Source organism: Fundulus heteroclitus, chromosome 14, assembly GCF_011125445.2.
Source record: "Fundulus heteroclitus isolate FHET01 chromosome 14, MU-UCD_Fhet_4.1, whole genome shotgun sequence".
In the NCBI taxonomy this organism is placed as follows: domain Eukaryota; kingdom Metazoa; phylum Chordata; class Actinopteri; order Cyprinodontiformes; family Fundulidae; genus Fundulus; species Fundulus heteroclitus.
This window is the reverse complement of record NC_046374.1, coordinates 2,171,713-2,182,474: the sequence shown is the minus strand read 5'-3', so window position 1 is coordinate 2,182,474 and position 10,762 is coordinate 2,171,713. Positions and strand designations below refer to the sequence as shown.

The following is a 10,762-nucleotide window of genomic DNA, read 5'->3' as shown; positions in this document are numbered from 1 at the left end:
ATATTAAGGTTGTGAGGAAAGGTAACGGACTGCAGGGACCATGAGCTTTGCTTGCTTCACAGTTTAACCCTCACTTGTTGGTTAAATTGAAGGAGATTTGATTTATTTTCCTGTGGCTTGTCTTTGGGTTTCTTTTCAACCTGTGATTATATTTTTCATTTTTCATTTCACTTGCTTGCAAAAAAACACAAAACATGCTTCTGCCCACCTCAGTCTGACACATACTTTTTGGAAATACCATGAACCTGATCACAATTAGGACCTTCATAGATTCAGAAAGTGACCAGGAAACGGGCCCCTGTGGTAGTGGCGGGCCTCTGCACCAAACATACCTCACCACTTTCTCCACGTGGAGCTCAGAGCAGATGGTAGTCGATCACTGAGCCGATGAGCCTGAATGTCTTCCTCTAGTCCTCAGACTCATAGAGGACCTGAAGGTCTCATGTTTAATGTCCTCAAAGCCGATAAGCAGAGGCATCACGCAGGAGGGCTTCCAACAAGGACTCCTTTTCGGGGACCCAGACCCCGAGCCTCTATAGAGGCTTTTAGGATGAGGATACGATTAGGAGCCTTCCTGAATGCGAGATGTTTAGACCAAAAACACTGGATTAGAATAGTAATAAAATCATGAGTGACTTGGGAAAATGGTTGTATCCAAATAACAATTCTAAAAGCTATTATATAAATGAATAAACATTCCTCTTTAGTCCCTCAGAGGGGAAGTTTGTCTCAGCATTTAACCATCCCTTAGAGTGAGCTCTTTTAGGCCTCCTTGGGGTCCTCTGGTGGCGCCGCAGTCTGGCTGCGTCGTTGTGGCCCTTGGGTTAAACTCGTTGTATGGATGATTTAATAGTTTTAAAAACAACTTGGTATATAATTATAAAAAGGATAACGATCTAAGAATATCAGTTCATTATAGATAGTTGTTTTATCAAACTGAACCTATAATGTCCATAATGGTGAAACACACAAGTTTCTATAATGATTAATCTAAAATTGTATGATATTTCGGGGAGAAAGAAGTAAGATCAAAGAAAAATAACAATGCATTTATTAAACAAATGGATAGTATTTACTAAATCTATTGTCATTATTAGGCCTTTCACACTAACAAATTTTGTTGGACCTTTGGCGTGCCCAAAAATGATGGCCGAAACATCCGGCTTGGAGCCGGCTACTATATATTAGCCTAACTTATAATCTAAAATTGGTCTGCGGCCAGGTGCATGATGGCTATGTTTATGTGACAAATTAAAGTACCTTTATTTTAAGAGAATGTAAATTTCAGTGTGTGCATGTGTGTCTGGGGAGAGAGATGTGACCATAAATTAATTTAATAATTTCAAATTTAATTCAATCTTGCGGTTTTATCACATCAAACAAGGAAAAATACTAATAAAAACGGGAGACAATCACAGGACATTAACACTACCTAACAAGCCTAACTTTAAATTATTTAACATACCTGTGGCATTTATCTGGACTCTCCTGACGAGGCGCCATCTTCTCTGCTGGTGGTCTGTCGTAGTCAACAAACAGCGTTTGATAAGGGTTGGTAATCCCATGGCTTTTTCTCAACAAAATGAAAAGAACAAACATACTTCTTTGGAAGCTTTTTGAGGTTTTGATTTTTATGCCAATTCATTTTTGCTTCTTCATCCTTTGGGAGTCGATGTAGATTGTAGATTCACGGACAAGGGCTGTCAGCTTTTCTCTTGCGTTCTTGGTCTGGCTCAAGGCACTTGGAATTAAGCCACTCGTTTCATTTTCTGTGGTTGTACTGTATGTACAATCATGAACAGCACGCGAAGTCTCTGAAATCCGGGACATCTCTTTTCTTCATCCAAGCGCTACCTTCAGCTTTAGCCAGACACTAACGTAAACACCATTCCCTGCCAACAAGCTCGATCATTGACCCGTCTAAACTGCTGCTTCCGGTGCGTGGCAAAAGTTTCGCACATAACTGTTGATAATGTCGCCCCCAGCAACCTCATGTTGAACATTGTGGATTGCAATAAATCAAATTGTCATTTGGAGACCTTTTATGAACAAATATAACGGCATAATAAGGCAAGTATATCCTCTCAAGCTACTGGCTCAGACATATGCAGCAAGTGAGGTCATTGGGTTTAAATCCAAATAACTCCCACCCTGCAGCAGTAGTGTTTGGCTTTGACATGATACTTTACATCTCGCGTCTCTCTGGCTGTCCCCAACTTTGAGCATGCGTCTACTTGACACAAGCTTTGCTTGGGTTGTGGTAACTAGTATGTTTGCAAGACACCTGACTGGACACAGTATTCTTGGTGGTGTCTGGCACGTTAAGGACAGGAGCAGAAAAACATGTGGACAAGTTAACAGCTAGTTTATCTAACAACGTGTCGTTATGCTGAGTTAGCCAGCGAGACGGTGTGGGTTTAATAATTTCAGAACCTACCTTTTAATAAACGCAGCTTTCTGTGTCGAATTAGCCAAAACTAAAAGATGGCGGCTGCTGCTGACGTTGGCCACCTGTGCTGTGAGTGCAGCAAATGAAGCCTCGTCCCTGCAGCACTCGTTGAAGGCAGTGACCCCAGAGCGGTTGCTGCTTTCAGGGTTTACCGAGAAAAGTCTCTAATAGAAAACAAGTTGCTGGGTTTTCTGTTGCTAGTCGCTTACAAAAACTCGCTAGAGAGCTCTGACAAAACACACGAGCTGCTCCAACTTGTTCCAAGTGGTGCACCAGCAATTAGGGTCCCCGTTTCTCGCTTCGTCCAATCAAAACGCTTGTTCCAATTCACGAAGACCGTTCTTCTTCTTGTTTTTGTTTAATGGCAGATTGAAACCTGACTTACATACTGCCACCTACTATACCGGAGACATACACACACCTACAAAGTTTTGAATTTTATAGTATAATCCTATATTGTTAAGATACTTTATAACAGCTTTCTGCATTTCCGTTATGCCCCCTCTTGTGTTGTTCCGATTAATCCTTTCAAATTCCAGTCCCCTCCTATTTGTCTTGTCTTTTGTTTTAATCTCATCCTTTCCTCATCATATTTCCTACAATATAATAAAATACATTCTACATTTTCTGTTACTTTACATTCATCTGTTTACCTTTTCTTTAGTAAAAAAAAGTTTTATTTAATCCAGTATGATCAAATCTTTGTCTTGTTAAAATAGTCTCCACTCTTCGATTCTTTCTAATCACACCTTTGGCATTAATGGATTTCTAAAAGTATAATCTCAAAACCTATAATAGTATAACCACAAAATGTAACAAAAAAATGACAAGACTGAATAAATTTAACATATTTATTTAACAAATTAGTTATGATTGCCACAACAGCCATAATAATAATAATAAAAATTATCATATTTGTAATGCTAATCATCACAATTATATTGATCATAATTATTATATTCAAAATGATCATATTATTATTATTATTCTTTTTTAAAGTCCTTCCTCCATTCCTCCACACTCTTACCCCCAACTGTGGCGCAGTAGGACACACCGCTGATCCTGGTGTATCCAGTGTCCAGTCTTTTTGGCTGCACATGTATATTTTGTGCTGTTTCCTAGGTGGTGCCACCACCCCAGCTGCAGCAGCCTCCACTGCCTTCCTCCTCCTGTACACCGTTGTCCTGGGCACAACTGGAGGAGGAGGAGGAGGCAACTGAGCAGAGGAGGTGGTGGTAAGCGTGGGCAGCACAGCCTGATTTGGGGGTAGAGGAGGAGGAGCTGAAGGAGGGAGATACCTGGTGGACGGCCCAGGCTGCTCCTCGGGGAGATGGTCCTTAAAGGACTGTCCTTGCCCCACCAGCACCAAGGACAGCTCCTTGGCAGGAAGCAGTGGTCGGTCTGCCACAGCTGGAGCAGGAACGATGGCGACTCCATTCTCCAGCACAGACCTCTCCCACCGCTTCTGCCAACGAGTGAACCTGCAGACGACACCCAGACAGCCTGATATCAGACCTTTGACCTCTGAGCACACGTTCAGTGAGTAAAAAGGCTCCAGGTCTGGTACACGGCTCTCACCACTGGGAGATGGTCCGCTGGTTCAACTCAAACAGCTGGATGGAGGTCTGAGCCATCAGCCTCGGGCTCGCCAGCACTGTCTCCCGTATCGACACGTAGTCGCTGTGGATGAGGGACCACCGGCTCCTCATGATCCCTCCGACACGTGTCGCTGCGGGATGCAAACGACAGAGCTGGCTGTAGACGGCCTCCACCAGGCGGCTGGTGTACGGCCAGTTTGCAGGGCTCGAGTTCACTCCAAGGATGCAGCTGCAGCACACCAGAAGAAAAGTGTGTTTAAAACTGTTTTTAAAAACAACAGATGTCAGGAGGGAAAATAGCTTTTAAAGACTGAAACTAACCGCTGGAGGCTTTGCCTCCCAGCAAAGGCGATGTTTATGCCCTTTGCTGCCTTGAAGCACCCCTTGATCTTCCTCCTCTGATTTCTGGAAGGGTAGACAAGTCTCAGTTTGTCTCGCTCTGACAGGCGCCGCCAGAGACAGACGAGACGGTCCACCCTGGACTCAGAGAGCCGCTCAGGCTCCTGACCTCAACCAAGGCCTGGGCCAGCTTCAGGACGTGCTGGTATCCTGGCTGACCATCAGGACCTTGGACATCCTCCTGGAAAACAAAAACAAAAATTAATCATCCAACAACTTTGCTGAACATTTGATATTAAAATACTGAAATGGTTGAGGTGAACTCTACACTCCTCACTATTTTAATACATATTATCAGAGTCTAAGGAGGCCTGAAGAGGAGGAGCCTAGCGTTCAGGTGATCCAGGAGAGGCAAGGGGTGGCTCAGACCTGGGTGCTCCTGACTGAGAGGCTGCCCGAGAGGAGGAGTCTTCTTGAAGGAAGATGGTTGGGTCCACCTCATCTTCTTGTATCCTCTCAACCGGAGTGTCAGGATCCATGCTGATGTCCTCAAACACGCTTCCTGTCTGCGTAAACAGGAACTCAAGTCCAATGAGTTCTCCTGTGATGAAGCAGAACGCCCAGAGGAGCCGTTAAAAAGCCTTTTCTCAAAGCTTGCGTCTTTATGATGCATTATTTTAGTTACCTGTGTACGAAGCAGGCTTGGTGAAAACCTCAACCCGCTGAAGTCCAAGCACCCTTTGGCTCTTCTGGTTGAGGGTGTGTTTGAGGTGGCCACTGTAGGACAGCAGAGACGCCTTCTCCTCAGCTGCTTCCAAAGCCGCTGCAGCCGCTGCACGGTCCTCGTTCCACCTCACCACTCCATCCACGAGGAACGCCTGGAAGTACCTGGCACTGGCAGACGTCCCTGAGGATCACGTTTAGATGAGAAAAATTCACCTTCATGTAACAAAAACACAGCATCTGATAACGAGCAATGGATATTTGCTGACCAGCAGCTGCAGTTACCTGAGATGAAGCGGTTCAGGTGGAGGTGGAAGGACTCTAGGGATGTGGAACACTTCACACAGCGATAGACTGGGAGGCTGACCCCTCCTTTGGTCAGCGACCCAGTCTGGGTGTAGAGCTGCAGGCCTGGTGGGTCCTGAATGCAGCTGAGGTGGCTTATCTGCGTTTCCCAGATGTCCTGGATGTGGAGATCATCCAGCAACGGGATGTTCAGAGTGTTTCGTCCTGCCGGTCCTCTGAAGGTGTCCAAGAGGTTCTGGAGGAGGATGGCCGTGTCCACCGCCCCACGCCTCCTGCGGCGGCAGTGGAGCCTCCACTCCTCCTTGGAGATCCTCTGGATCACCTCAGCATCGCTCAGGTCGAACATCCCGCGCTTCCTCCCCAGCTCGGACCGCTTGGCCTCGGTGAGACGGCGGGCATCCTGAGGGTCCACCTCAAAGATGCAGTGAGACAGCTGCCTCATGAAGGTGGGGTAGAGCTCGTGGCTCTCGCTGGTGACACCACAAGCGAAACGACTCATGAGGTGCCAGATGTCGAGCCGAACCACGAAGTTTCCCCACTCCTAGGAGACAGATCTAGGTGTTAGTTAGATGATGAGACGTCACCCAGATAGAAACCTAAAACGTCCTCAGTTCTCACATGAAACATGGCAGCTGTCTTTGACACGCCGTCTCCTCTGCAGCATCCTGGTCCACGTACATGACCAGCAGGGGAGGTACCTCGGCGAGTCGCTACCGCCTCATCAATCAGGCCACCATGGAGCTCAGGCCCTCGGTCCCCTCTGAGCAGGTGAGGACGCTGATGAGGACCTGGCCGTGCTCGTTACCCACGTTGGTAACCCAGACGGCCGTGTCGGAGGCGGCACCGGCGAGCTTCTTCGTCACCTGAAAAGAGCGTGTGAGCGACAGAGAAAGCGATGCTTACAAACATCTACAGTCGACTGACAGAATCTCAGACCTTTTTGGTGGAATCCATTTTTAAAATGGATCCGAAGGTGAAAGTGATCCGGGCCTTGTACTCATCCAGCCGCATCACCACGTCGTAGCCGTACACCGTCAGAAGCCAGGCAGCAGACGGTACTGGGGGCATGGACGGCGGTGGTGTGACCTGCCGTTGAACAGAGTACAAGGACCGGAACTGCTCGCATACGCCGAGGTAGTGGATGGATCTCCGCATCCAAGCATCGGTGTGCTGCTCCCGCAAGGTGTTGTACAGCCTGCTCGCACTGATGCCCAGAGTGCGAGACCTCAGCTGTGCAATCACCTTCTGGTCACAGGACAGCTTGCAGGAACAAGATTCAACACCAAGTTACTCAGCTCAATGTAAATAAACTGCTGCTGCTGCTTTTGATTGTTCAGGATTATGAAGTTTAATGCACAAAACATAGTTTTAAGGTGTCTTACTTGTACGTGAGTACAGCAGGGAACAGGCAGCTGTAGGTGGGGGCGGCAGCTGCCTGATGATGCCCTCTCACCACCCGCCGACCTTCTTCTTACATTGACGGCACTCCAGGTACTCCGTGGCCATGAGGTACCAGCCGTCAATGTCCAGGACCCTCCGGATGGTCCTGTACAGCCCAGCCTTTGTCAGGGAGCCGCTGCACAGAGGCTGGGGGCAAGTCAGCTGCAGACGCCACACCCTGTGAGGCATCCACAAGAACAGCTGACAAGAGAAGAAGGGGTCGGGACGCTGGAGGCTGATGATAAACCGGCCGGGGCTGGGGAGGAGACCACCAGAGGTTGAGGTTGGCAGTGAGACGCGACCTCCCCAGGCAGTCCCTCATAAACAGCGTCCGGCCGATCCAGTCCTGCTGCTCTGCGCTGAGAGCTGCCCGCCAGGACTCAGGCAGCAGATGCAGAAGGAAGACGACATTTTAACTTGTGACTGAGCCTGATGCAGGAAGTTCTAGAAGAGTTCCTCTCTGTCAGCTCACCTCAGCAGCAGAGAGAGGATCCCGTCTGAGCTGGGCGTCCTGTCTGCTGGGCGGCTCTGGAGGGTCCAGCGGCTGAACCGAGGCTCTGCCTTCTGCCGAGGCCTCCAGCAGCTCCTGGTCAGTAGGGTCCCCCAGCTCAGCGGAGACGGCAGGTTCCCCCTGAGGCAAGGAGGAGGTGGAAGGACCTGCCTCAGCATTTTTATCTGAAGCTGAAGAACAAGAGACACGTCTCAGTGAAACATCAGTTATTCCTGCAGCTCTCATAAGCAAACATGTCTGGAAGAAGGAAAGCAGCCAAAGAAGAAGAATGCTGGTGATGATTAACGCTACAAAGAGTGGATGAGGGAAGGACTCTGGTGGAAAGCAAACAAACAGGTGGAGTTAATCTACAGGTGGTGGATGAGGACCTGACAAGTGAGCGGCACCAGCCCAGTTAGTGATGAGTTACAGCTACTGGCCACAAGCAAATGATTGACTCAAAACTTACTCTTTCAGCTCAGGTTCGTCTGATTTTGACAATACTTGAGAAATGAAACGGGAGAAAAATGGTCAGCATTGGTTGCAGCTGACCGTGCAACGGTACGTCTGATTGGTCACTTTACTCACACTTCTTCGCGTCGCCACTGGCCCTCATCAGCTCCTCGTCGCTGGGCGGGAGGAGCTGGTCTTGGGTTTCTGCTGAAAATGAAGTTATATCAACAAACATCACATCATAGCAGAGAATCCCAGCATGCTCAGTGCAGCTCCTGTGAATTTCATCTCACCTGGAACTGCAGGCTTAGCTGAGGAGCCGAGCTTCTTCAACGCAGCCTGGATCTCCACCCCAGACAGAGAACGGCATGACGACACGAAGGCTGCAAAGCTGAAAGCAGAAAACGTGACTTTATAATCCATTAAACCTTAAAAACTGCAGCTAACACTGAGGAATAATTTGGTTGTCTTAGAAAATTGGATTTTAGAAAAGGACAAACTGTGATGCAAGCTTGGGGGGCGCTGCTCCTCCTGTGGTGCTGCTGCTGGCGGCCCTCTGCCTGTCCCTGCGGCGAACGTAGCCCACAGCCTTCTCCATGTGGGAGCCTGGAGCAGGAGACGTCCGCTGCAGGTAGTCCACCACCCTGAACTGATGAGACAGACGGTCAGCCGACTGACAGAGCAGCAGATGCTAGACATACACGGGTTCCACCATTTTGTCATACCGGATCTTCTGAGGGTCCTCAGAATTATAGAGGCTCTCCAGGGTCTCATATCTGAAGTCCCCAAAGCCAACAAGGGCCCATCCCTTCTGGCCAGGATGAGATGACTTGGTCTGCACCTCCTCAAAGGCCCGGTGGAACCTGACTGCCTCCATGAAGTCAGGGTAGACTGAGGTGTAGTGCAGGTAAGCCTTTGGGAGGAGGGCGTCCTGCAAGTAGGATGACAGGATTAAGACTGAACAGAACAAAATGGTTTCTAATGGCAGACCAGGTCCTACCTTGTTGACTATGAGGGGGGACTGAGACCCTGTCCTCTCACGCTCGTTCTGGTGGGAGGAGACCAGATTGACGGCGTAGCCCACGTCGTTCTCCAGCAGCCACTGCAGGGTTTCCCTGAGTATTTCCCAAACTGCAGGGTGCAGCGGCTGAGGATGAGGGTGGGGTTGGAGGCATCCCCACCCTCGCTGACGACGCGGGCTCGCGCCTCCACCTCCTCTATGGGTCTGGCCCTTTCCCTCTGGGCTCCCCTCTGAGACCCCTATCCCTGAGCCTCTTTAGAGGCTCTTAGGATGAGGGTCCCATTAGGGTGCCTGTGAAATGTTGGATATTCAGACTAAAAACATGAATTTTTAATATTTATAAAATAAGAGAAATTAAATTATAGTTGCACATATTTCCAGCTGCTACAGTATTATAGTGATGAAGCTTAACTTCCAGCAATCTCTACTAGATCTCCAAAGTGTAATCTGGAGAAATGATAAAAGGAAAACAGTGAAAGTCCAGCTGTTTTATCAGTGGATTCGTGGAAAGCTTTCCCAGGCCTCCTCTCTCCAGCACTGCCTCAGTTTCATTAGAAAACACTCAGGGAATTAAGAGCAGACTAAACCCTGTAAACTATACAGTTAAGGTAGGATTTACCTAGTTTTCAGCAGCTTCCAATCCGTTTTTACCTGTTCTGTTCTACAGCTAAATAACTCTCTTCAAACAATAAATAAGTAATGACAAAGACGTTTCTCACGGGAACCGTTGTGACCAGTTAAACTAGCTGACCATCAGGTTATCCGTCCTAAACACAGATGGTCCATATACAAATGCAATCCATCAAAGCTCTACCTAATGACATTTCTGACGACAACCGACGGGGCTTGATGTGAAAAAGTTAAGTTGGCTGCTGAAATGTCAAAACGCGTTTCAGCAGCAGGCACCTGATGATAGATCTGCTGGCTGCGGGTGGGAGTACAAAAAGAGGGCCATTCTACATGCAACATGAATAGTATAATCCTGCACTACTAGCTTTCTCCAGAACTGTATATTGTACAATAAATAAATTCATATGCTACAGTGACTCATCATGACTCAAAATAGAACGATGAACAGAATGTTTATTTGGACGTGCACAAAAAACAAACGGGCTTTGCATTACTGCAAAACCACCTAAGCCCACCAGAGGATAAAACAAAGCAGGAAACAAGCAATTAAAAAATAGTTTAACCTACCTTGTAGAACCCACAGGAGCACTGAAGACCTTAACATTCGTACGGATCTGCAAGGGGCAAGCATCCATTCTCTCCGAGGCCTTTTTCCATTTCTTGGCCCCTGGTCGTTTGCCAGTTGAAAAGTGGAATTTTATGCAGATGTCCCTCCAGTAGCTATCTGGCTTACCTGTCTTGGTCATCTCCAAACATTAAATATAAAACAGTTTAATGTGGAGCTAAGCTATGTGTGTATACAGTAGGGGTGGGTATTGCCAAAGAAGTCACGATGCATCACGATACTTGAATTATTGCGATGCATTGAGATATTTTCACTGAACACTGTTAAAAATAACAGCCATTAGCAGTGACTGACTGGCTGTGTATGATCTGGATAGTGTCTTCAATTGATGCATAACTGAAAGAAACTGAATTCATACATAGCTGTATTTATTGAAACGACTTTTGGAGGTATTGCCATGAAAGCAAATATTACTGTTACTGGAGTGGACACACTGTCAAAAAGGGCCTAGGAAAGAGAGTCGGAAAAGGATGGACAGATTATTTAATGTATTGGAGAGGATGGTGAACAGATGTTATTTTTTTTTTTTTATATAAGTTCAGGTTCTGTGTTGCTGTTATTGTTAAATTAAATTATTAAATTGTTTATAAAAGTTTTTGTTGTTGGTGTGTTCTTAAAGTCTTTTAACCTTTTACATTATCTGTTTCATCACTTCTTTACAATTTAAGTAAACTTAGAACAACTTCTC

The 10,762-nt window shown here is 47.1% G+C and overlaps 2 protein-coding genes across 2 annotated transcripts; both read right to left on the bottom strand.

The window, feature by feature from the left end:
* Positions 1-2,985: 2,985 nt before the first annotated feature.
* LOC110368348 lies at positions 2,986-10,195 on the bottom strand. The gene is made up of 11 exons (XM_036146976.1): positions 10,183-10,195; positions 8,799-9,064; positions 8,524-8,729; positions 8,299-8,442; positions 8,092-8,189; positions 7,934-8,005; positions 7,328-7,536; positions 6,949-7,246; positions 4,369-4,627; positions 4,028-4,276; positions 2,986-3,914 (listed from the first exon to the last, which is right to left on the bottom strand). Exons 1-9 carry the CDS (start codon positions 10,193-10,195, stop codon positions 4,608-4,610), a joined length of 1,326 nt encoding a protein of 441 aa, XP_036002869.1. The 3' UTR covers positions 2,986-3,914; positions 4,028-4,276; positions 4,369-4,607.
* Positions 4,815-6,673, bottom strand: LOC118556106. Its single transcript, XM_036146033.1, has 4 exons — positions 6,352-6,673; positions 6,034-6,278; positions 5,395-5,956; positions 4,815-5,293 (listed from the first exon to the last, which is right to left on the bottom strand). The coding sequence occupies exons 2-4, from the start codon at positions 6,040-6,042 to the stop codon at positions 5,064-5,066; spliced, it is 801 nt and encodes a 266-aa protein (XP_036001926.1). The 5' UTR covers positions 6,043-6,278; positions 6,352-6,673; the 3' UTR covers positions 4,815-5,063.
* Positions 10,196-10,762: the final 567 nt, after the last annotated feature.